The sequence below is a fragment of the Hemiscyllium ocellatum genome, chromosome 11 (genome assembly GCF_020745735.1).
Source record: "Hemiscyllium ocellatum isolate sHemOce1 chromosome 11, sHemOce1.pat.X.cur, whole genome shotgun sequence".
Classification (NCBI taxonomy): domain Eukaryota; kingdom Metazoa; phylum Chordata; class Chondrichthyes; order Orectolobiformes; family Hemiscylliidae; genus Hemiscyllium; species Hemiscyllium ocellatum.
In genome coordinates, this window is record NC_083411.1 from 55,666,057 (window position 1) to 55,693,554 (window position 27,498).

Sequence of the window (27,498 nt, forward strand, 5' to 3'; positions counted from 1 at the left end):
TGTAGAATTTATGTTTGCAACAAAATGTACCCCAGTGATTCAAGAACTTAAATCCTTGCTTCCTGCACCAGTTCCCCAACCACACATTCAAGTCCATTATCTCCTTGTTTCTGGCCTCACCAGCCCGAGGAACTGGAAGCAAACCAGAGATAACCACCTTGGACGTCCTGCTTTTCAGCCTTCTTCCTCGTTCTCCAAAGTCCCGCTGTAGTATGTGCCTCCTCTTCTTCCCGACATCATTTGTGCCGACATGTACCACCACCTCTGGCTCTTCACCCTCGTCCTTGAGGATTTCCTGCACTCTGTCCGCGATGTCTTTCACCCTGGCACCAGGAAGACAACACACCATCTTTAAATCCCGTCTGCTGCCACAAAAACCCCGGTCAGTTCCTCTCACGATGGAGTCCCCTATTACCACGGCTCTATGCGATGTCCGACTCTTCCGCTCTGCCTCTGCGCCAACTTTTGATTGACAGACCTGGCCGCCTCGCGGACTGGCAGTGTCATCAGTCTCCACTGTTTCCAACAGCTTCAACTTGTTCCTGACAGGTACTTCTCCCGGGGTCTCTTGCACCTGTCTCCTCTCTGCCTTCCTCATCGTCTGCTCTCTTCTGCTCTCTTCTGGCATGATTGGTGTAATAACCTCGCTGAAGGTCTTGTCCAGAAAGATCTCATTCCCTCGGATGAGCCTAAGGTCCTCGAGTTCTTTCATCAGCGCTGCAATATGCTCGGTCAATAGCTGAATGTGCACACACTTTCCGCACATGTACGAGTCAGACACACCAGAGTCGTTGACCTCCCACATCAAGCACATAGCGCACTGAACCAGCTGGGCAGTCATGTCTTCACCCTCTTCAACTGTGGCGTAATCACTTCACTCAACCTCCTTTTCAAAGACTCCTGAGCTGAAGCCTCACTCTTCGATTAAAAACTTCCTTAGACCCTTGTTTTGTAGCAAGCCTGTGGACTCTTAATTTAGGTTCTTAACCCACCCACTCTAATAGCAAATCACTTACCTTCCCGACCGACTTTGCGCTCCGCCTGAACTTCCGCCCAGCTCCCGCCGCTCTCTGCTGCGAAAAGAGAGAGTTGACGTTTTGAGCACAAGCTCTTCATTTCTGATTAAGGGCTTAAGCTCAAAACATCGACTCTACTGCTCCTCAGATGCTGTCTGACCAGCCGTGCTTTTCCAGCGCCACACTTTTTGACTCTAATCTCCAGCATCTGAAGTCCTCACTTTCTCATGTCGGCCCGACCAAGTAATAATTGAAGTTTCCTTCCGTAAAGGACATTAGTGAACCAAAGGGGTGTTTCTAACAATCAACAATGGATTCATTTGAATTCATTAGACTCTTAATTCCACAGTCTATTGAATTCAAATTATACCATCTGCCGTGGCAGGATTCAAACCTGGATTCCCAAAACATTCCCTGGATCTCTGGATTAACAGTCTACCGATAATACCAGTAGGCCATTGTCTCCCCTAAGGCTAGACTAAGCTAAGCATGTTTGCAGACAGTGAGGGAGAAAATTCTGATGCCGATGATCATGACATGATGCTGAGTTGCAGCATCTAACATCAAGGCAACTGAGTTACCAGTCAAGAGCAACTGAAAATAACACACTTCTCTTCAAATCGGTATACAATCACCAGGTCAGAATGAGTTGTCAAACCTCCAAAACGATTTATTGATGGTTGGATTATCAATCTTCTTAATTCACATTTTTATTGTTTGTTGGTAACCTCAGTCAATGCAGAAGTTGAACCTGTGTTGTTGGTGCCCCTCTCCCCCCGCCCCCCCCCCCCCCCCCCCCCCCATTGTAAATCAGCCATCCAGGAGAAAGTGAGGACTACAGATACTGGAAATCAGAGTCAAAACGTGTGGTGCTGGAATCATCTTCCTGTTAAAGAGCTTATGGTCGAAACATCAACTCTCCTGCTCCTCAGATGCTGCCTGACCGGCTGTGCTTTTCCAGCATCACTCTCTTTAAAACCAACCATCCAGCCAACTGAGCCAAAAGAAAACAGTGTGGTGGTGGTGGATAAGCAGGAATATCATAGGGGATAGTGGAGGAGCTGATCATCACAGGAGGAGACTGAAGAGAAACAGAAGGAACATCGGTGAAAAGGGAGAAGGCTAGGAGAGGTGGGGAGGGTATATAATGTAGAGGAGGAGGGTAGAGTGTGAACAAATCAAAGGAAACATTAACGGCTGCATCTTTCTCTTAACTGGCTCATACAGAGGGCTAGCAGAGAATGTGCACTATAATGGGAAGGGTTCAAGATCTCTTCCTGCACAACGCAATTATACCCAACAGAAACAGAAATTGAAGAATATGATTGCACAAGGCCTCATTTGAAGGCTTGGCAATGAAGGGAAGCTTTTGCTACAGATTAAAAGTGAATGAACAATTCCGTGTCTCAAACATAATTTCTCTCAGAGAGAAGCACTTGGGTGCACCAACAGAGACAATGGTGGTGGAGCTGGTGGGAAGCAGAGAGTATTCCACATCCAGCCATGCAGGAGCATTCACAGGTACATGTATCTGGAAGTTAAGGGCATAGGGATTAGGTTGTTCTGCCACCTGCGGAATTCTAAAAGCAAAGGAATGTGGATGCTGGAAATCTGAAACAAGAACAAAATTTGCCAGAGAAACTCAGCAGGTCAGACAGCTTCTGTGGAGAGAAAGCAGAGTCAACATTTCAGGACCAGTGATCCTTCTTCAGAACTCATTGTTGCTAGGAAAAGATGGGATATACACTGAAGACAGGGATTGGGAGAACGGAGTGAACAACAGGTGGAGATGGAGCCCACACAAAGAGAGAACACTTGTTGGGCAGACAAAGGAATGGATACTGTTGAGCCTGGGCGAAAGAAAAGTTGCTTATGGGGACCATTAGTGAGTGAAAATGGGTTAGCTGCGATGAAAGGAGCCCAAGGTCATCTGGAAACTCTGGTCAGCATCCCATTTCCATTTGGGGTCCCTGCAGTTGTCAGGACTCGATATCAAGTTCAATATTTTTCGGGCCTGAGCACCTTCATCCATGTCATCCCTCCCACTGGGCCTGACCTTGTCAAAACACTGTTGGGGCATACATAATGGTAAATTCATTGCTTTTGGATCCAATATTCTATCATAATAACAATCTAACTGTTTGAACATAGGACAGAAAACATTTCTTCTGGTATGCACTATCACAAATTTCCATATGTACCAGTTTAGTAAATGATTCATTGTAGGAACAAAACATTGAAAATGATTTGACATAAACCACTTTGATATTTGTTACAATCTGGGCTACTTCAGACACAATGAGAGGTGTACCAACGCCAAATTAGACAATGGCTGTTTGGCTGCACTTACAAAAAAATTACATAAGAAAACATCATCAATATCAATCCAGATGAATATTGGTCAACAGTAAGAAAAAAGACAATGAATGATTCACAACTGAGGGCATTTTGGAAAGTTATTATCAAAGTCCGGCCTGATGGGATACAAAACGTGCCAGATGTGCTCCAAGGGATTTAGCCAGACAAGGATGAGCCAGGGACCCTCAAGAGGCATGCTTTTCAAACATAAACAGATGCTTGTAGCTGAAGCTCTTTAGTAAACTCTATTGCCTCATTATACCAGGGGCATATGGGCATAGGGTGAAAAAGGCCCCTGTACAGCTCACTGTGTATTGCTCAGTTCACAACAGAAAAATCGAGAAGACTGTGAGGGTGTATCAGGCATGTCAAAGTCAGCCACCACATCAACAGAAAAAAAATTTCTCTACCCTCACAAGATTCCAATATATCTTTGGTTGAAGCTTGTAACAGATCTACTTACCATCCACGGTGACAATTTTCACCAAGTCACTGAGTAATATTCCAATTTTCCAACAACCAGACATTGGAAGGATTACTCAACTACACCCATGGTAATCACCATAAGTATAAAGTGCATTGTGTACCTGGAGAAAATATCTGAAATTGGATCATACTGCACTGATAAATATTTTATGGACCTCGGATACCTTGGATGTGTACTACATGGGGTCTAAATCATGTGACAGCCTCACCACATTATCCCAGACCCAATATTTTTGCTGAATGAAATGGTTCATACTATTCAGCCATCCGTCATGAAATGAGCAACTGGACACCATCTCCATATTGCCATGTCACACTTCATAACAATACGTCGAGGTATGGGCTTTCTATTACCAGCAACAATCACATTAAAAAGCAAGTCAGGACACATTTGCCAAGTCATGAAGAGTCCAATTTCCTGTAAATATGGGATAAACATCTTGAACATTCAGGCAGAATAAAAACAGCACTCATTTGACATCTGGGTGTGGAATTATCTAGTTTGTGAGAGTGGTAAAAGGTTTGAATCATACATCCCATCCAGGGAACATGGTCACCCACAGAAGTACTCAGAAAGTGCAGTGAGCCTTAAACCCAAGGAGTCACAATATCTAATGGAACAATGAGAAAGAGGAATAGAAAATAATTTGGGGAATTGTACAACATTCTAACATTGAGCATTCTGACTGTGCACAGAACACCACCAGAGGTAAACTCAGGGAATGAAAATGTTGAACGCAACCATGAAAATAATCTCCTCTTTAACAAAAGGAAAGTCACCAAAATATCAGTGAGCCAAGAACAGTCAGTTGATAAATCTAGATCACAGGACAGAAAGAAGATCATGAGATCTGGAAGGATTATTAAATTATTGATTCATTATACAACCACTTAAAGTCTTAAACAGTTCAATTCTTAAACTCCTAAGCACAGTGACCTATTTTTGGAGTGATAGTTCTCACAACCAGTCTGAGATATATTTATTTTCATTCATGTATGTTATAGGAATATAGTAATATCATTTTAAGAAGAACATGCGGATGAGCAGATAACCTTGATATAATACATGTCACTGACAGCTATAGACTTGTTCAGTGTGCAGTACATATTGCGAAGGGAGAGCAGCTATGCTTCCCTGTAACAACTAACCACGATAACGAATGTGTCTGCTGAGCAATTTTATGACATAATAAACTGAACCGTGGTCCTGTTTCCCAGTCCTATTGTAAGAGTGGATTATTTGAGAATAAACTCAGAATCACAGCAAGATATCAATATGACATGATCACTGCACAATATTAAACAACTTCAAAAAGAAAGGACCAGAACAGTAATGACTTCTTTATTTTTTCATCCTGTGAATTTGATCACCTTTCACAGTTACTGAGTACATGTGAAAACAGCTGATATCACTGAAATACAACCTACCTGTGTCACACATAGAAGGCCAAGCAGATAAAATAACGAACAAACACCAGCTGTCAGAAGAAGGCGCTTTGATTGGACCAATGTAGGGAACTGGTCTTGCAGGGCTGTCATAACTGTTTCTGATGGAAGAAAATGTCAAATGAAGACATTAATTAATAACTTGCACAATGACAGGACAAAACACCACTGGACACACCAAAGCCCTGGAGTAAAAGGTTTCTGCATCCATTTTCTGGCTCTGAGATATGTATTTTTCCCCCAGTTGTATTTTTCCAGTTGCTCTGATGCAGAGGAAAACTGCATCATCGTTATCCTCAAATATCACGTAGGGTGTTTCAACATGAGTGAGTTTCAACATGAGTGAGTTTCAACATGAGTGAATAAGTTTGCTGACCATCCTGCTCCCTGTAAGGCAGGTAAATAAAAATCCCCATCTCTTGAACAGCAAGATCTGTCTCAACGAAAGATAAATTCTAGGCATGAGAGCAAAGAAAAGATATAGAACATTAACATCTGAGATTGAAAATCACCACAGAGGAACATAGAAATTAGGAGCGAGTGGACAATTCAGCCCTTCAAACCCACTCTACCATTTGTCACATTCATGGCTGTTCTTATTGTGGTCGCAATTCCTGCCTGTTTCCCACAGCCCTTTGTCCCATTTTTCATCAAAACATATCTATTTCTTTCTTGAATTTGTTGATTGATTCTGCCTCTTCTGCACTCTGGGGCAGTGAGATCCACAGATTCACAACCCTGTCAGAGAAATAGTTTCTCCTCACCCCAGTTTTGAACCTACTTCCTCTCAGGCTATATCTATGAGCTCTTGTTCAAGACTGTCCGACAAGGAGGAATATCTGTTCCACATCTACCTTATCAATCCCCTTGAGCATTTTATGTGTGTCAATCAGATCATCCCTCATTCTCCTGATCTCCACATCCTTCCTCAAGGAAAGAAACCAGAACTGGATACAATACTCCAAGTATGGTCTCAACATCATCTCATACAATTGTGACAACATTACTTTTATAAACCAGTTCTTTTGCAATAAATGCCAAGATTCCACTTGCCTTTCTTATTATATGCAGCCCCTACATCCCCACTTTCTGTGATTCATACACAAGGACACCCAGATCCCTCTACACTGAGGCACTTTGAATCTGCTTCTGATTTAATTAATAATTTGCTCTTTCATTATTCTTGCCAAAATATGTAACCTCGTACCTATCCACGTTAAATTCCATCTGCCAGATTCTAGTTCATTCTCTAGCTGTGAATTTTGTTTTGTTACATTCTGTCCCTCCCGGCAGCTCATTGATATAGATTGTCAACAATTGATGTCAGAGGATTGAACCCTGTGCTACCCCAATAGTTACAGTTCGCCAGAAGGACCCATTTATCCCGCCCCTCTGCTTTCTGTCAGTCAACCAATCCTCTATCCGAACCAATACTCTACCCCAAACACCCTCCGGTCTAACCTTTTGTATCGGTCTTAATGCAGCACCTTATCAATGTCTTCTGCAGGTCTAGATGTAACACATCCACTGTGTCCCCATTATCCAACTTGATAGTTACATCCTCAAAAATTCCAACAATTTTGTCAAGTTCAACTTGTCCTGTATGAAACCATGCTGCCACTGGGGAATTGAGCTTTGTTGTTCCAAGTGGTCAGTTCTCTCCCTTATTATTGACTCCAGCAACTTCCTCACGACCGAGGTCAAACTAATTGATCTACAATTTTCCATGATTTGCCTATTTCTTTTTTCAAATACAGGCTTCACATTAAAGTGTTTCCAAATCACTGACACCTTTCCAGAATCGAGGAAATTTTGGAATGTAGTAACTAATATATCCACTATCTCTGCTGCCTTAGGGTGCAGGCCATCAGGTCCTGGGGACTAATCTGCCTTTAATCCCATCAGTTTACTTAATACCTTTTCCCTAGTAATTTCACCGAGTTCCTCTATAGTAACTGCAGATTTTGGGAAGAAATTATAATCTTCCACTGCAAAAAGACACAAAATACCGGTTTAGTGCCTCTGCCATTTCTGAGTTTCCCATAATTACCTCACCATTTCCATCCTCTAAAGGGCCACCATTTACTTTCACTACTCTCTTCCTTTTTATATACTTATAGAAGCTTTTGGTGTCAGAGCTTATGGTTTTTGCTAGTTTCCTTTTATTGATCTCCTGATTCTCCAGAGTGTCTCAAACATTTGCAGTATGATATGCCCTAGTTTTTGTCTTTATGTTATCCTCGACCTCCTTGGTAAGCCATGGATTATCTTTTACCTTTCTATAATTCCTTTTCCTCTCAGGAATATACTTTAATTGACAGATATTTAGTAACTCATTGAGCATTTGCCACCATTTTTCAAATGTCCTGCTCCTTTAATATTTTTCCTTAGTCCCCCAGGGCCAACTGCTTTCTCAGGCCTGTATAATGACTTTTGGCCAACATTAAAACTCTTGTATACGACTCTGTCTTCACTCTTGCCATCTGAATTTGAAACTATAGAAGGTTGTGATCACACCTTCCAAGATGATCCTTAACTACATGATCATTTACCAATCCTTCCTCATTACACAATACCAAATGTGAAGGAGCCAGTTGATTCCATGACACGTTGCCATCAGAAAGAATCCCTCAGACACTCTATGAATCTTCCTTCAATACTACCCTTGCCAAGTTGATGAATCCAATCAATATCTATGTACAAATCACCCATAACTTCTGTTGTGGCTGGCTCATAAGCCCTCATTACTGCCTCATTTATACTAAGCCCTACTTTGGAAGTACTGTTTGAGAATCTGTAAATTATTCCTACCAAGGGGTTTATTCCCTTGCCTTTTATTTCCACTCAGATTGATTCAACATCTTGGTTCGTAGTGCCAATATATTTTCTTAATGCGCCTTGATATCTCCCTTAACCAATAAAACAGTTCCACCTCCTATTCCTACTTGCCTATCCCTTTGGAATACTCATTACCCTAGGACATTTCACTCCCAGTACTGATCTTCTTGCAACCACATTTCAATAATCTTCACCAGGTGGTGTGACTGGTCTCTATTTGTGTTGTCAGCTCATCAACTTAACTCTGAATGCTGCATGCTTTTGCTAATATGTTCTACTGGTTTGTCTTTCTCTTTTAATATTTGCTCATACACTCTCCGTTCTTACTTACTAATAACACTGAACCTCATCTCTCTCATTTACTCCAACTCACATTTTGATCTTCTATGATGCCTTCCCTCACCATCGCTGTTAGTGCAAATTGTATTGTGAAATCATTTGGATGCCGATGCAACTTTTCCCCAATTTTTATTTTGATGCAGGTGCTAATCATTTAAGACTAAGAGCTGCATTCTTCTTTCAGACAATGAGGGAACAATTGCTACAAAGAAATGTTGTGCGTTTGTCCACTAACATCACCAACAGCACTTTTTTGCCCAACACTGTCATAATTTCTTCAAAAGAAATGATTTTTTTAAGTGATGCAATGCCATTTTTACCTAAACCTGCAAACTGTGTGTCAACTCCCAGAGTGAGCAGCATGAAGAAAAATGAAACAGACCATAATGGTGCCCACGGTAACTGTGCAAGGGCCTCTGGGTAGGCAATGAAGACCAAACCGAAACCTGAACAGTGAATAGAATTGAAATGACATAATGAACGTTGCTATTAACTTGTTGTTGACATTCATTTCATTTAATTTATTACAGTTGCCAATATTAGCCAACATTTGCAAAACTATTCATGTCACCAAAGTTGTGCGGATATGTGTTTACAATAAAAAACATTAGTTATTATATATTTGTAATATTAATCACTTTCAATTCAGAAATTATAATATTTAGAAGCAGTGAACACTGAGTTCAGAGTGACATTTGCAATCTAAGCAAAAAAAGAATCTCTCAAATATATTGGTGAAACTGCCATTTTAAAACAGGGAATAATGTTGGAGAGTAGAGAATGGGGAGAAATAATTGAACGGATAATTTAGAGTGTTTCTTAAATGGTTGGGGATTGTAAAGTGTAGTTGTACAAAGAGACCTCAGTCTCCTTGGTGCTAAGTCACTGAGGGTTAACATGTGTGTGCAGCAAGCTATTAGGAAGCCTCATGGAATGTCATCCTTTATTGCAAGAGGATTTGAGTACAGGGATAGTGAAGTCTTGTTTCAGTTGTATAGCAGCTTGGTTAGGCCACACCTGGAAACTGTGCACAGTTTGGTCATTTTTTTCTCAGGAAAGATGTCATTGCATAGAGGGAGTGCAACAAATGTTCAGCAGACTTGCTCCTGGAATGGTAGAACTGTCCGATGAAGAAAGATTGGGAAAACTGGGCCTTACTCTCGAGAGTTTCGTAGAATGAAACTTACAACGTAGTTAAAGAGAACAACAGAGTAGCTGCAGGTAAGATATTTCCTCTGTCTGCAGAATCTAAAACCAGCGGCCATAATTTAAAACTAAGGGGGATGCCACTGAGGGCCAAGCTGACAAGAAATTAGTTTATTCAGAGTGTTGTGAAACATTGGAATTGTCCAGCACAGAGGGCTGTGGAGGTCAAGATTTGAGTAGATTTAAGATTGAGATTATTATATTTCTGATTCTCAGTGGTGTACAAGGTCAGGGAATGGAATGAGTAAAAAACATTGAAATGTTTGATCCTTCATTATTACATGGAGTAGTGAGGCAAACTACTCAGACTGAGTGGCCTACCCCTGTTCCTATGTTCCTGCCTCAGTTCAGGCTGTCAAACCACTCAGTGCTCAGACTATTGGAGTAATCAGAATGTGTGAACTGTGTTTTATTGTAACTTTACCTGGTCATTAATTACTTATCACAGCATCATCAACCGATACAAGTGGCTTAGCACAGAACATTTCCATGATTCTTGCTCTTCATATTAAACATTTTTTAAAATGTACCACTGTCAAATTGAATATTTGAGCACATAATATGATCAGTAACTAATCGTCAATAAATAAAAACTGTCTCTGATTCACCTAAAAGCACAATATTATGGAATTCATTCAAAATTTACTTCTTAAATATAAAATGTGGCTCATATGAAATGTAATTCTAAGGTAAATAGCAAATCTTACAGCGGATTATAATGTTAACTGAGTACTTTTGAAATTTACTATTCTGTGATTATTTCAAAAGCTCACTTTTAAGAGCTAGGGTTCAACCCCGGGCATACCATTGCATTATTCAGCTCCAATCCCTGTCCAGTATAAACCAAACATCATGGCAATGTGTCTTCAGAGCCTGGCTATCAGTTTGGATCTGAGGATTGATTATTGTGTCTGGACACTGGAATCACTGGAATGTTGGGTTGAATCACTTCAGAGAGAACATTAAAGCTGTCTGACCCTTGACAATTTTAACAGCTCTAGTTTACCTGACTGGGCAACCTCTGAAACGGGCTTATCTTGTATGTGAGCCATGTGTCCCAGGATGGAGAAGATGACAAATCCAGCAAACACACTTGTAGCACAATTAACAACACAGACAATGATGGTATCTCTGTAGCAGTTATTGTGGAACTTGTTGTAAGATGACAATGCTACTAAAGTGCCCCAACCCACTGAGATAGAAAAGAAAATTTGAGTCGCAGCATCTTTCCAGACCTGGTAAATACAAAATAGAATAGATGTCTGGAGGGAAATGAAACACAAACATGTACAACAGATAAACGACATTAATGTGAAGATAATGAGAACTCGTGTGGTTAATCCATGGCGAACTGAGCAAAGTAGCTCCCTCTGGTCAACAGTAACTCTTCTTAAACAGAACAGTCATCACTACTGTCGATTATTTACAGTTAAATTTCCTCTGGGATATCTGACACAGGTCTTTCTGGTATAATGAACGTTTCATGAACACAAATTACCTGGACCGTGATTGACGATTGGGGACGCTTTTCTAAAGTGCAAAAATTCAAAAAGTATGTTGGCTCGAACATGATTACATCGGCAACACTGTAAGTGCTCCTTGTATTGCGTGATTCTTGCATAGCGCAGGGTCACACGGAACGTGACTATTGCACTATCGAAGACGTGACTGTATACTCTTTCACCAGCCATGGTTTTCAGTGACTGACTCACTTGCAGTATTGTACTGACCATAGTTAATTCCATTCTTTGCGTGAAAGTAACAACAAAGAACACCTTTTACCATAAATAATGATCACTTTCATATTGTAATAATATCACAGTAGCTTAATATCAACAGGAACCAGTAAAATTACACTGTAATTTCTAGGATTATGTAAACAATGGTTAAATGATTTAAATGGAAATCAAAATCCAATTCCTGTCAGAAAAATTAAGCAATAAATAGTGTTCACCATTGTCTATTCACAAAGACTGCTGTATCTTTGGACTGAATACAAAATTCCAGCCATCATTATCCAGTATGCATGAGGACACTGTCAGCCTCACAAATGTGGTATTGCCTAGTCTGCCTATTTGCATTCACTGGGCTCCATGATGTTTCTGTCCTTATGCTGTTGACTGAATCACCTCGGAGATTTGTTTCAAGAAACATGACATTGAAATAGCCTTTTAATGACATGCCAAGCTTTTACTTACAGCCAGTCACAATTTCTGGCACTTAAACTACCTACTGGAAGAATGGAATCACAGCTTGGAAGTCACCCACTCAAACTTACACTTCCTTTTCTGTCTCAGTCCTTGCATTGTTATATTCCAAGTACGATAATCTGACTGGTTCAAGATATAATCAGTTGCTTTCCAATGTTCACTCCAATGTAGATTTCAGATTTAGACAATATTCTTTCAGTTCCATCTCCCACTTCCAGATACTTGCAGCACCAAATATCATTGACATAGAATGGATAAGGACAATGTTCATCAAGAGTGGCTCTTTCTATTGCCCTGATACAGCAAAATGTGGGTCAGTATTTGCTTTGTAGGTCAATGAGGTATTTCACCTGAAACTCCTGAATCATTTCCAAGATTTCAGAAAGGAGGAGGCATGAAGGAAGAATTCTATTGCATCCCAATCCCTATCATAATTCCTCATCAATTTCGATCCTCTCGTCCATCATAGCTGATGCCCTGACCTTCTTTCCTGTTAATGGCAGGATGATATAGACCTTAAACTGACTCTTTGAATTCATCACAAGCTTTGTTAAAAATTTCCAAGAATTGAATTACGGACTCAAAAGCAATACACTGATTTTAAATCAATGATGAAAGTGAGGACTGCAGATGCTGCAGATCAGAGCTGAAAATGTGTTGCTGGAAAAGTGCAGCAGGTCAGGCAGCATCCAACGAGCAGGAGAATCGACGATTCGGGCATGAGCCCTTCTTCAGGAATGTCGATTCTCCTGCTCCTTGGATGCTGCCTGACCTGCTGCGCTTTCCCAGCAACACATTTTCAGTTTAAATCAATGATGACAAGCTGAGGCACGAATCGATTCAACTAAAAATACTAATGAGACTCAATCATTCATATTGCTGTATTTACCTCAGCATCAGCCAGTCTGGAGAAGTCTGACTGGCTTCCGATGTAGAATTCAATTCCTTTAGAAGCTCCCTCCAGGGTAACCCCTCGGATCAGGAGTATGGTCAGAACCACGTAAGGGAATGTCGCAGTGAAATAAACCACCTGAGCATGGAGAGCACCTTGTTAGATTTTCCTGTATTACTGGTACAACAGAAGAAAATAAAACCTTGAAGCAGTACAAGGCCATGTGGCCCCACCATGCAATAAGATTCTGCCTGATCACCCTGACACTTGCCCTCTCCAGAACCTTTGACTCTCTTGTACATCAACAATTTGTCAAACTCTGCCTTGCATATATTCAATGATCTGACCTCTACTGCTTTCGGAGGAAGAGTATGTGAAAGATTAAAAATTCCACTTCATCTCTATCTCATTTGGAGAACCTTATTTTGTAACTGTGCTCCCTGTTCGAGATTCTCTGAGAAGGTCAAGCTTTCTAAGACCATTCGAAATCTTTGAAGATCATTTCTCGGTCTCCTAAATTCCTGTGAGTACAGGCTCAAACTTATATTTTCAAAAGAATTAATACAAAGGTTCACTGAACTTTCTCCAATACAAATATACCCCCTAACTAAGGAGACCAAAACAGTAGCTGCTGTACCTTTGTAGCAAGTTTTGCCTACTTTTATCCATCATTCACCTTGGAATAAAGACAATATTATCCAACCAAATGGCAAATTAAATGGATTCTCATCAATGCATCGAAGGGAACAGAGGACAAACTGAAGAGGAATAGTAACATGGAAGATGTACGCAAGGATTGCGTTTTCATCTAGTTCACAGGGTTTGCATGTTGAGACTTTGTTTTGTGATACCTTGTTATAATGTGCTTATTTAAACACTGCTAAACCTATAGACATGAGGATCTAAAATTTGAATTTAGGCAACAAAATATGAAGATTTTTATTACAACAAAATGGTTTCTCGATTTAAAAGAATACTATAAAATGGCCTGTGAATCATACTGCTGAACATACTGCTGATTTGCAGAATTAACTTGCAGTTGAAAGATGAGGACAATAGAGTTTTCATAAGATAAACACTGATACATTAATTGACCATTTGAACAAACGTTGAACTAATACATGGCATGACAATTTACGTAAATTAGATATCCTTCTTAAAGGAAATACCATTGGATTAGCCTGTCTTCAATCATATCACCATATTACAATTGATTGGACATTTTTTTGTAGTTAAGAACCCTTTCCCAGAAAATATCATTAGATTAATTCGCTGTAAATCATATGTGATTGGTCTTTCTTGTAATTAAGACTGAACTATTTCTTTAAAAACACGTAAATAATGTGTAATTTTCAAATGTAATTGCGCAACTTTTCCCCAGAACACAGAAGCTTCAATCACTGTGTTGCTGGATAGAATTGCATCAAGGTACCTTAACTGAATAAACTAATGACCCTTGTTTTTTGAATAGACCGCATTTGTCGATTCCTTTGACCGATCTCGAACCCTTCTTAAGGGGACACAGGTCTTCAGACATAATAACAGAAATTACACAATGAAAAGAATCAGTTAAAGGTAATTCTTACCCAAGAAGCTCACCTCCTCACTGGGTAGGTACATAAAAGACACAGCAAGTTGTTCCTGACGTCAAGTTGGACCTTATGAGATTTCTCACCTGATCCTGCATTAAATCTCACCTTAGCACAGGCTGCTCATGTCACTAACAGATTCCACCCACAGTAACTGCTACACAGCTGTTACAACATATTCCTTCAACATTAATAACTACTAAAGGCACATTACACTGGAATGTCACATGTTGTGATTCTTCTAATAGCCTTAAAATTACATTTGCTCTTTGGTTTGGAACCTATCCAACAATACAACGGGGATGAAGGTCAGAGCTTTGTTAGTTAACCTCTGTTGTCCTCCAACCTATCACAGAATCTTCCTTTTACTCACCGAACCATATTCCCCATGTCCATCGTCTTAAGAAACCTCTTAAACTGTTATTTATTTCTCTCGGTCAGATGAAAGTCCATGGAAGTGAAAGATTAGCTCGGTTTGTCTTGACAGGTGCTTCACAAGCTGCTGAGCATTACCAGCATTTTATTGTTTTCACCTAATGATTGTTCCTCAGGTCTCAGTCCCATTCTCATGTTCAGACAAATCTCATTTCACTCAAATAAAACCCTGATCCTATCCTTCCCCATCACCGCCACCACACCCCCCTCCCTCACTCCCCACCAACCCCCAATCCTTCCTCAGCCTTCCACAGCAATTGGAAATTCACCCAGAATTCCAGTGTCAGTGAGTGAACCCTTAGAATGAGGGACACATTGCAGGGGTTTGGGGAAGTTGCTGTTCTTTCCCTCAGGAGAACGTTCTTCAGATCTCCCTCAGGCCTGAAGTGTTGATGAATTATGAATCTCCCATTTCCCATAGAGACACTGTTAACATCACCTGGGAGATAAACCAGACACTTCACAAATTATTTATCGTTTCTCGCTTTACTGTTACTTTGTCGCGAGTTTTAACTCTATTTATCACCAATCATTTACCTTTCCTGAAGATTTGATTCCTTTTGATAATGCTGCCCCAACTATTAGCCAGGCAAGAAGCAGACAGAGGGCTAAATACCAGATTACCTCCCCAGTCTCATCCATTGAACTGGAACGGCGTAAAACTGCTTTACTACAGAAAATAAGAACAAAAACATGTAGTAAGTTAGGACACTCTTCATTACACACAGATGTTTTTAGACATAGTGCATCAATGTATTTAACAAACAGAGTTGTGTAATATCTAAATTAATTTTTGATTTATAGAAGCTTTGATTCTTGCACTCAGAAATAAATGTGAAGTTTGATATTCTGTATGACATTTTTTTCCTCGTGTGTACTGATATTTTTCAATGTAAAGCTTTGTTCAAACAAGTTGATGAGATTCCCTGCAGCTGAAAATGTGTTGCTGGTTAAAGCACAGCAGGTCAGGCAGCATCAATGGAACAGGATGCTGCCTGACCTGCTGTGCTTTAACCAGCAACACATTTTCTGCTGTGATCTCCAGCATCTGCAGACCTCACTTTTTACTCGGAGATTCCCTGCAGAGCTGTTTCTGACAATGTTTCACTGACTGCTTCACAATGCACTGTGAAACCTATCTGGTTTAGTCACTATGTCTTCCAATGAATTCAGCTCCTTCATCTTCCTACACATGGTATCTACCTCCAGACAGTTAATCTAAATCCAGTCCCAGGACTGTGTGTTAAAATAATAACTTATTACAATTAAAAGCAGAGAAATGAACATCAGTCACACATGATTCTAACCATTTCATGTTTAAGAATTCTGGTCATGAATATTATCCTTGAAGAGCAAGAAAACAAAGAAAAGTGTTTTGCTTTATAAATATTGTCAAAGTTACAATGCTTAGAAACCAGAGGAATATTAAATAGTAAAAGTTTCCTTTCCATGATGCCATTTTGTAACAAGTGTGCAATGTAAATAATACCTCAATCAAAATGAAACAGCTTCTCTCTCATTAAACACATATAAACAAACTAACCAACCCAAGAGGAGTTACTGGCCCAGCTGTGTAGGTTATTGGTGCAGCTATCTGCAGCAAGGTACTTACTCCCAGTATTGCTCACTCGGGCCCTGGTGAGGATTGGAGATTTCTGATCCATTTGGACAAGATCCATTGTTTTCCTGCAGCTGTGTTATATTAACGATTTCAAAATATCCATCAGTCAGAGTGAGATTGCAGAGAGTCTCTGGAAAATATGTTTCAGTATTATACATCAATTTTGCATTCCATTTCAATATAACCAGGGTCACTGTTTCACTCTGACTGAATTAGTTAATCCTTTTGATTACATGGGTAAGGTTATGCATAGATCAGAACACAGAGGTACAGTCCGTGCACTCACTCTCAGCACAGTCCTGCTCTGGTGCTCAATCTGCTTAATCTCTTGTTGGATAAAAGTCTGCATAAAAGTAATTAGAATTCCAAATTAAAATGGTACTGTATATAAAAAGTTACTTCAAAAGTATTCACTAGTAGTTATTGGAGAAGACTTTAAGGATTATAATGGGCTGGATTATCCAGGGAAGGAGAGTCTCACATACCTTGCTACACCACTCCTTATTTTACAAAATGAATGAATGGAGCTCCACAGTTCTGAGCGGTAGATTCAACTCAGGGCTCTCTCAGAAATGGGTAGCCACATTTTCAATCTGACAGTGCTTTCACAGCACAGAGCCTGCCAGGGGAAAGCAAAACCCCTTTTCACAACTGCTGTCTTCTCACATTTTAATGTTCCTCACAGCTGCTGTCAAACAGAAAGTTCATAACATAAATGTGTGTTAGGGTGCAGGGAAGGGAACTGATAGGAAAAGGGTGCCAGCTAAATAGGGTGCATGTAGGTAGGGTGCAGATATGCAAATCGAGAGCTATGTAAAATTCCATGTGGATAGGAGCAGGGTGACAGGTTGCCAGGTGGATAAGGTGCCAGCTGAGGAGGTGTAGGGTGCCAAGTGGGTAAGATGCCATGGTGCAGGATACCAATGGAGTTTGCTAAATAGTCCAGTGTTGAGGGTAACTTGAGGATGATAGGAGAATTTTTGGGGGGAAGGGAGCAGTCTTGTTGGTCGGTTCCAGTAGCAACAACATTGGTGGAGGGGGATGGAGTCCAATGGTAACAGTGAATGGGAGGGTGGGGACAAGTTTCATATCGGCAGAGAACTGGGGGTGATATCACATTTCCAGAGGAAGTTGGGGGCAGGGTGTCACAGCTGTGAAACCATGTGCAGGGTTTTCAGAGCAGATTGTTAATTATTGATTGTACTGAAGCTTTCTTAGCGAGGTGGAGGATTTTCATAAAGAAGATCTCCTTCTCTAGCTTTGGTTACACACAAAAAGAATGCATTTATATTTAGTTTGTGATGCATTTAATTTTAAAAGCCTTTCAGCTGATTGGTGACTGAAGCAGGATGCTGTTAAATAAGATAAGAGCACATGGCATTTGGGGCATAGTACTGGCATGGATAGAGGATTGGCTGCCTGGCAGAAGATAGAGAGTGGTGATAAAGGGGCTTTTTTGGGTATTGCAGCCGGTGACTAGTGGAGTTCTGCAGGTATCAGTGTTGGGACCTTCACATTATACATTAACAATCTGGATGAAGGAGCTAAGGGCATTGTTGCTAAGTTTGCAGATGAGACAAGCTAAGTGAAGGGACAGGTAGTGGTGAGGAAGTGAGGAGGTTATAGAAGGCTTACAGAGATTAAGAGAGTGGGCAAAGAAGTGGCAGATGGAATACAATGTGGAAAAGTGTGAGGAAGTGCACTTTGGTCGGAAGAATAGAAGCATAGACTATTTTCTAAATGGGGAAAGGCTTCAGAAATCTGAAGTACACATGGTCTTGAGAGTCTTGGTTCAGGATTCCCTTAAGGTTAACATGCAAGTTTCATTGGCAGTTATGAAGGCAAATGCAACTCACTTCAGAGAGCTAGAACTCAAGAACAGGGATGTACTGTAGAGTCTGTGCAAAGCTTTGGTCAGGCCTCATTTGGAATATTGTGAGCAGTTTTGTGCCCTGTATCTAAGGAAGGATGTGCTGGCATTGGAAGAGATTCAGAGGAGGTTTACAAGAATGATCCTGGGGATGAAGGGCTTATCACATGATGAGCAGTTGAGGACTCTGTGTCTTTCCTTGAGGGTGTATCTCAGTGAAATTTTAAGAATACTGACAGGCCTGGATAGAGTAGATGTGGAGAAGTTGTTTCCATGCATAGGAGAGGCCAGGATCCTAGGGCACAGTCTCAGAGTGGAGGGATAACCCTTTTGAACTGAGGTGAGGAGAAATTTCTTCAGCCAGAGAGTGATGAATCTATGGAACTCATTGCTACAGAGGGCTGTGGAGGCCAAGTCATTGGGTGAATTTAAGGCAGAGATAAAATAGTTCTTAATTGGTAAGGTGATCAAGCATTACAGGGAGAAGGCAGAAGAATGAGTTTGAGAAACATATCAGTGATGATCGAATAGTGGAGCATACCTGATGGGATAATTGGCTTAATTCTGCTCCTATATCTTATGGTCTTATGATCTTACGGACATCCATAATTACTCTGAGCCCAGATGAACCACATTGTTGAATGTACTCTTATCAATTCACTTTCAGAAACTAGCAATGTAAAAATGAAATTTCAAATAACATAAATCTCAAGGATAAGATGAAACAACTGTTTTCAAAAATTACATTATAATTTTTGCTCAAAAATAACTTCTTCATATCTGAATTATTTTTGGCAAGATGTAACATTCCAAATTCTGAAGTAGAAGATGTAGAAATCGATCGCTACTTGAATGAGTCCTAGCCTATGGAGATAAGGACTTCCATCACTGAATTCTGTGGGTGTATAATGGGAAATCCATGTCTTCTGGGTGTTGATAGATGTCCCTAACTGTATGGTATTAGACAGACAATGATTCTATTCTTTATAAATTAAAAACTAAAAAGATGACTTCGTCACGGATTTTGAAATACTAAATGGAACAAATAACATCAAGAGTCATCGAGTCAGAGAGATGTACAGCACAGGAACAGACCTTTCAGTCCAACTTGTCCATGCTAAAAAACATATCCGAAATTAATCTAGTCCGATTTGCCAACATTTGGCCCGTATCCATCTCAACCCTTCACATTCATATACACATCCAGCTAACTTTTAAATGTTTTAATTGTACCAGCTTCCATCACTTCATCTGAGGCAGAGAAAAACTGAGTTCTATTCTTCTGGAATATTGGATAATGGAAATGTCCTAAAATTTCGAGAGTTTTTTTTTGGAATAAAGATATGAAGCTCTTCAATGCAAAAATACAGGACTGTGGATGATCCCTGACTGCATTGTACACTCTGGGACTGTGGGTGATCCCTGACAGTATTGTACAGACTGGGACTGTGGGTGTATCCCTGACTGTATTGTACACTCTGGGACTGTGAGTGATCCCTGACTGTATTGTACAGACTGGGACTGTGAGTGATCCCTGACCGTATTGTACAGACTGGGACTGTGGGTGTATCCCTGACTGTATTGTACACTCTGGGATGTGGGTGATCCCTGACAGTATTGTACAGACTGGGACTGTGGGTGACCCCTATCTGTATTGTACAGACTGGGACTGTGGGTGATTTATCACCATATTGTGCAGACTGTAGTTGATGTCCAGGATCACCCACAGCCCCAGTCTGTACAGTATGGTCAGGGGAACACCCACAATCCCAGTTTATTTAAAAGTAGATTTTCTTTCAAAGCTGAAGTATTTTGTCCTCTGTTTCAGAAATTTCAACTTGACTCACATCAAGATTTCACATTAAGTCTTGTCAATTCACACAACATGAACCTTTGATAGTGACATGAGACATCCTGAGTTAAATCGTGTTATTGTGGAAGATGAGATGAAATTAAAGAGATGAGACATTTAAATAATTGCAACAAAAACTCTTAGAGTCAGACTGTGTAAGAAATATATGTGAGATGATCAATATTTGGAAAAACTCAGAGAAAGAGAATAAGTTAAGAAAATGATAGCTGCAAAAAACACAGTAATAGACAGAGAAGGGAGTCAGTGTGAGACACAATACAGGGATGGAGAGAGATACAAACAATGAACGCAGTCAGAAAGAACACAACACAGACTTATTGACAAGGTGAAAGTAAACGTGAGACATGTGAAAGACTGTTAAATTCTGATGTTTCACTATTTATTTCTGACTGACTGTCCTGCTATTCCAGTGACTCAGTGCCATGATTCCTGCTGCTGCTTTCTATCCGAGTCTTTCTGCTGTATGGCCACAATGAGGATGGTCACTGAAACTATTGTTCATCTCTCTCCCTCACTCAGACTGACAGAATGAACAATGAACAGTCAGTGTGTACACTTTCCCCAGTAGAAGCTAACACTGTACCTTTGGGGGTCCTGCTGCATGTTTCATCTGCTCCCCACCAACTGAAGCAGTCTGCCCATGGTAGGGGTGATTGGAAGGAAGCAAACAGGTAGTATAGACTGTAGCCAACGATGCAGTTGTACGAAATGTTGGACATTGTAATCAGAAGCATCATAGCAATCCCCACACCTGAAAACAGAAGAAAGAACAGGGGAGTCTGGTTTGTGAATTATTGATTTAAAATAATGTATTTGACATGCATTTGGCTGGTCATTCAACCAAATTGGATTTTCTTTCAGTGAGCACAGGACAGAACAGGGAGACTGCCGTGGCTGACCACACCTTTGGGGAAATATCGGTTTTGTTTAATCGATTATGTTGGCTGCTTCAACATTCAGTGTCCAACAGTAAAGATTTCAAAGGCTTTTTGTATTAAACAGGAAATGTTAATTATGTTATAGTTCTTTGTCTAGATTACAAGAATGATGCTCCTTGTCTTCACCTTGATATGCCCTCTCACTAATTCTTTAGGACACCATTATCATTGTGAGTGGTGATAATCACACATGCCCAGTCTTAGGCCATAAGGTCATAAGATATAGGAGCAGAATTAGGCCATTCATCCCACTGAGTCTGCTCTGCCATTCAGTCATGGCTGATATATTTTTGAACCTCATTCTCTTGAGTTCTCCCCATAACTCCTGCACCCCTTACCACCAAGAACCTATCTATCTCTGTCTTGAGTATACTCAATGACTTGGCCTCCACAACCTGCTGCATCAATGAGTTCCACAGAGTCACCACCCTCTGGCTGTGGACATTCCTCTTTATCTCAGTTCTGATGAGTTGTCCCTTCAGCTTGAGGTTGTTCCCTCATGTCCCAGTCTCTCCTACTAGTGGAAACATCTTCTCCAGGTTTACTCTATTCAGACCATTCATTATTCTGTAAATTTCATTATTCTGTAAATGTCATTATTCTGTAAATCCTCCTCGGCTCCTTTGAGTCCTTAACTGTTCCTCATTTGACAATCCCTTCATCCCTGGGATCATTCTTGTAAACCTACTCTGGACCCCTCCAAGGCCAGAACATCCTCTCTGAGACATGGGGTCCAAACATTTTCATATATTTCAAATGCCGTCTGACCAGAGCCTTATAGAACCTCAGTAGCACATCTCTGCTCTTATATCCTAACCCTCTTGAAATGAATGTTAACGCTGTATTTGCCTTCCTACCTGCCAACTGAACCTGCATGTTAACTTTAAGGGAATCCTAAACTCCTACCCTTTATGTTTCGGTTTTCCAAAGCATTTCCCCAATTTGAAAATAGTCTTTGTTTCTATTCTTCTTACCAAATTGCATAACTCTCACAATTTCCCATCCTGTATTCCATCTGCCATTTCTTTGCCCACTCTCCTCACTACTGTAAGTACTTCTGCAGCCTTCCCACTTCCTCAGCCCTTCCTGTCCCTCTACCAATCTTTGCGACAACTGCAAACGTAGCAATGATGCCCCCAGTCCCTTTGTCCAGATTGTTAATGTATAATGTTGTGGTCCCAACAGTCCTTGTTTGAACTGGTGGATTTATCCCTAATCTCTGCCCTCTGACAGTCAGCCAATCCTCTATCCATGTCTGGATGGGTTACTGTTTGGAGGGTCAGTGTAGACTTGTTGGGCCAAAGGGCCTATTTCCACACTAATCTAACCATGTGAGGACCTTGCCCCTAACACCCACCGGCTCTTATCCCATTTAGCAGCTTCATACATGGCTCCTGATTTTAGGCCTTCTGAAAATTCAAATAGATCACATCCATTGGTTCTCCTTCGTCTAACCTGCTCATTACCACCTTAAAGAATTCTAACAAACTTGTCAGACATGACCTACCCTCGATGAAGCTGTGCTAACTCAGCCCTACTTTACCATGCACTTCCAAACCCTCCACAATCTCATCCTTAATAATGGACTGTAAAATCTTATAAATGATCAAGGTCAGACTGACCGGCTTATAGTTTCCTCCCTTCTGCCTCCATACCTTCCCAAACAGGGATGTTACATTAACCATTTTCCAGTTGTCTGGCAACTTCCTTGACTCCAGTGATTCCTGAATGTTCACCAACAATGCCTGTACAATCTCCTCAGCTATCACCTTCAGGATCCTGGGGTGTAGTCCATCTGACCCAGCTGAATTACTCACCTACAGACCTTGCAGCTTCCCCAGCACCTTCCCCACAGGAATGGCCCCTACACTCACCTCTGCCTCCTGACTCTTGACATCCTGGCACACTAATGGTGCCTTCCACCAGTGAAGACTGATGCAAAGTCCCTATTCACTTTCTTCACCATTTCTTTGTTCCCCATTACTACTTCCCCAGCCTCATTTTCTAATGGTCCAATGTCCACTCTCACCTCTTTCTGACCTTTTATGCATCTAAAGCAACTCTTGCAATCTTCTTTTATATTACAATCTGCTTATCGTCAGATTTCATCTTCTTCCCCCTTATTGCTTTTGTAAGTATCCTCTGCTAGTTTTTAACTGCCTCCAAATTTCCAGACTTCCCACTAATTTTCACCACATTGGATGCTTTTCCTTTTGATTTTATGCTATTCCTGACTTCCCTTGTCTGCCGTGGTTGCCTCATCCTCCCTTTACTATGTTTCTTCTTCCTTGGGATGAATTTCTGTTTTGCCCCTCAAACTACCTCCAGAAACTCCTGCTATTGCTGCTCTACCGTCCTCCCTGTTATGGTCCCCTTCCAATCAACTCAGGTCAGCCCCTCCCTCATGGCTTTCTGGTTGCATTGACTCAATTGTAAAGATCTTACACCAGATTCCTGCTCTTCCATTTCAAACTGAAGGGTGAATTTTATCATATTATGGCCACTGCCCCCGATGGATCATTCACCTTAAGCTCCTTAATCGAGTTTACCTCATTACACAGCACCAAATCCAGAATTGCCTGTCCCTGGAGGGCTCTATCACAAGTTGCTCCAACAAATCACCTCGTAGACATTCTGCAAATCCCTTTTTTATTGGATCCCCTACCAACCTGATTTTCCTCATCCAGTTGTATATTGAAGACTCCCATGATTACTGCAATTGTGCATCATTTTTTACATGCCTTTTCTACCTCCTGATTTATTTTCTGACCCATATCCTGACTGCTGCTGGGAGGCCTGGACATAACTCTCGTCAGGGTCATTTTTGCTCTGCAAACCCTCAATTTTCCAAGATGGCGACAGTGTAGCAGGGCTGCATGCAGACTCTTATCTAGAGCTCATCCACTTCCATCTACGTTTTAAAAATCTTTTAATTTCTGCTCTCTCTTGATTTTTTTTCTTTTCATTTCTCGTTTCTTTGGTGGGTTGGTCAGAGGCAACAAGAGCAGGCTTTACACGGAGTGGTGACAGCCTTCCGGTAATTGGAGGTGGCAGTGATGGTAACAAGGACATTCCCCTGCTCCTCCAGCAATCGGAGACGGAGGTGATGGACTCTTTAAAGTGCCAGTGCTGGCATATTGGAGGACGGTGGCTGGAGTGGGAATCTTGGCACACCAGCAGACTGGCCTGTCAGTGGAATGAGGCACTCCGGCTCGCAGTAGGCCCAGAGCGGGGACACCTGATGTCACCAAGGAATCAGCGGAGCAGGAGACTCCTGGCTGGAATCACGGGAGGCCCGGAGTGGGAACTCTTGGTTGTGGGGCCCAACAGTCTACCCAGTATTGGAGGCAGCATTGAAATGGGCCCAGCAGTGATGAGATGGGGCCTGAAGAATGGTGACTCCTATAACAGCGGGTCCAGTGCAGTCAACTGCAAGTCAGTGGAGATGGGCGAGTGACACAGTTGTGGTATCTCTCTCCAGTCTCTCTTTGCAAAGGCATATTCCAGCAGGAGATGTGAGACAGTCACAAACTCCCCCTCCTTAAACCGATTTGTAGGCAACATGCAGTGGCGCAGACAATCCAGGCGTACGTGAAGAATCTCACAGGTACTGCCCTTCTCACCATGAGCCAAGTGATGTCATGGTGCTTGTTGGAAAATTCTGGCGATGAGGCATTCTGCGAAATGACTTTGACAGTCTGCTGACTAACCTGTCCTTTTCCAACAGGGTCTTGAGGATGCTACATACTGACCTCTTCCTAATAGACCTGTGATGAAAAGTGTTTTGAAATTCTTCACAAAGGAAAAGCGATATGGAACAGTCAAATTCCTTGGAGCAGTCTGCAGCAACAAGACCAGTCCCATCCTTCTCAACACCAGGGACAAGTAGAACCTCAGTACATAGTCAGATTTAGTGTTTGTGTACTGAGGAGCTACACACAGCTTGATGCAGCCACACACAAAGAAGGACAGGCCATACACAAGAGAAACCAACACTTGTCACAGATGTGGTCACATTGAACCTCATATCATCCGTCATCATTTCCGCCACCTCCAAACGGACCCCACCACCAGGGATATATTTCCCTCCCCTCCCCTATCAGCGTTCCGAAAAGACCACTCCCTCCGTGACTCCCTCGTCAGGTCCACACCCCCCACCAACCCAACCTCCACTCCCAGTACTTTCCCCTGCAACTGCAAGAAATGCAAAACTTGTACCTACACCTCCCCCCTTACTTCCCTTCAAGGCCCCAAGGGATCCTTCCATATCTGCCACAAATTCACCTGCACCTCCACACACATCATTTGCTGCATCCGCTGCACCCGATGTGGCCTCCTCTATATTGGGGAGACAGGCCGCCTACTTGCGGAACATTTCAGAGAACACCTCTGGGACACCCGGACCAACCAATCCAACCACCCCGTGGCTCAACACTTCAACTCCCCCTCCCACTCCGCCAAGGACATGCAGGTCCTTGGACTCCTCCATCACCAGACCATAGCAACACGATGGCTGGAGGAAGAGTGCCTCATCTTCTGCCTAGGAACCCTCCAACCATAAGGGATGAACTCAGATTTCTCCAGTTTCCTCATTTCCCCTCCCCCACCTTGTCTCAGTCCCAACCCTCGAACTCAGCACCACCTTCCTATCTTCCTGACCTCTCCGCCCCAACCCCCACTCCAACCTATCACCCTCACCTTAACCTCCTTCCATCTATCGCACTTCCAACACCCCTCCCCCAAGTCCCTCCTCCCTACCTTTTATCTTAGCCTGCTTGGCACACTCTTCTCATTCCTGAAGAAGGGCTCATGCCCGAAACGTCGATTCTCCTGCTCCTTGGATGCAGCCTGACCTGCTGCGCTTTTCCAGCAACACATTTTCAGCTCCTCAGTAGGGTCCATCAACTCCAAATTCATGCAGTTACAAGATATTGCCTAGCCCTACATCTCGATTTTATTTAAAAAGTTCTTAATTTGTTTTTTTCAAAAAAATTCCAACTGATCTTTTAATTTGTAACCTTAAATATTTCCCTTATTTACCTTCAACCTGAAAGTAGCCAATAACAGTCATGTTAGTAGCTATTATCAACCAATGAACTTATGCCTTACCAGTGATGTCACTCTGCTGTGTTAGGTCCCGAATCCTGGGTTTCAATTCATCATTTTTATAAAAATACCTGACAAACTATGAGCCAAAAACCAATAGACAGCATGTACCACATCTAATAACGTGTATGGCAGATCAGAGTGCAACATTACTTCACAAGCTTGGCTTTAACCTTTGTCAGATAAGGGAGGTTTATTATTATTTATTAAATCAACACTATTACTTTTCCGAATTTGCTGCGACTGTATCGATAAAATAAACATTCACCTTGTAACATAGGCACAGCCCTCCACACTGCAACAGGCCCAAGGCTGGCAAACTGACCAAAGGAACACTCCAAGAAAAACAATGGTATCCCAACAAGGGCCAGCATGACAGAATAGGGAATAAGGAATGCACCTGGAAAATAGCGGAAAGGATTTCAATTTTCAAGTGAAACTCCATGCTTACACTATGTGGGGTGCATTAAAATTTACCCTGAAATCTCTACGAATGTCCAGATTCCCGTTTTGTGAATTTCACTCTCTAACACAATCAGATATCTTTTCAGGTCACTTTACACAGCCATGTTGTGACATTTCTTATACATTTGCGCTTGGTTTCCATCAATCCAATGGTGTGGGTTGTGAAGAGCCCTGATTTGAGCAGTTTTGATGATAATGTACAAACCTGAACACAGGGCCTGACTGAGGAGCCTGCTATTCTGAGGATTTCACACATTGTGCAGTAAATATATCTGAGGTGGATGGCTCATGCATTCTAAACAATATCAATTGAAAATACATTGCAAATTAATAAATGAACCATTTACTTTGGTTTATAAATAGCATATATTTGATGCATCACATTGCTAATTTTAAACTATTACCTTGACATAAGAAAATAGTAGTCAAACTTGTTAGCTGTGGGATTGAATTTACCAGTTCACATTGAAATTGTTTAACTCTGCATTATTTACTATATCATTTTTAGTGCAATAAACATTTGTTATTTACTGAACTACAATTTTCAGAATAAGTCAACAAATCGATCCATTTAGTTCTGCCTTTCTTACTCTCCGATATTTTTAATTTCTCTACCATACCTCCTCCATTTTTGTAAGCCAGGTAAGGAAATCTCCAAACATTACCAATCATTGAGAGCAGGTAATCAGTCTTCAAAGACCAGTTATCCCGTTCCACATTCTCATGACCCACAGCACCATGTTCATTGGCGGTATCCTGGGATAAAGAATTGAAATGGCAAGCTCAGACATTAATCTTTCTCAGACTAGA

At 41.4% G+C, this 27,498-nt stretch overlaps 1 protein-coding gene across 1 annotated transcript in view; it reads right to left on the reverse strand.

The window, feature by feature from the left end:
• LOC132820008 (sodium- and chloride-dependent neutral and basic amino acid transporter B(0+)-like) overlaps window positions 1-27,405 on the reverse strand; it is a 207,459-nt gene extending 180,054 nt beyond the window's left edge. Inside the window, exons 1-9 of the mRNA XM_060831935.1 lie at window positions 27,309-27,405; window positions 26,492-26,623; window positions 20,763-20,930; window positions 16,428-16,566; window positions 15,353-15,485; window positions 12,789-12,929; window positions 10,696-10,924; window positions 8,804-8,929; window positions 5,289-5,407 (exon numbers count right to left, since the gene is read on the reverse strand). Coding sequence (XP_060687918.1) covers window positions 5,289-5,407; window positions 8,804-8,929; window positions 10,696-10,924; window positions 12,789-12,929; window positions 15,353-15,485; window positions 16,428-16,566; window positions 20,763-20,930; window positions 26,492-26,623; window positions 27,309-27,360 — 1,239 coding nt within the window. The 5' untranslated portion in view covers window positions 27,361-27,405. The remainder of the gene's footprint in view (window positions 1-5,288; window positions 5,408-8,803; window positions 8,930-10,695; window positions 10,925-12,788; window positions 12,930-15,352; window positions 15,486-16,427; window positions 16,567-20,762; window positions 20,931-26,491; window positions 26,624-27,308) is intronic.
• Window positions 27,406-27,498: the final 93 nt, after the last annotated feature.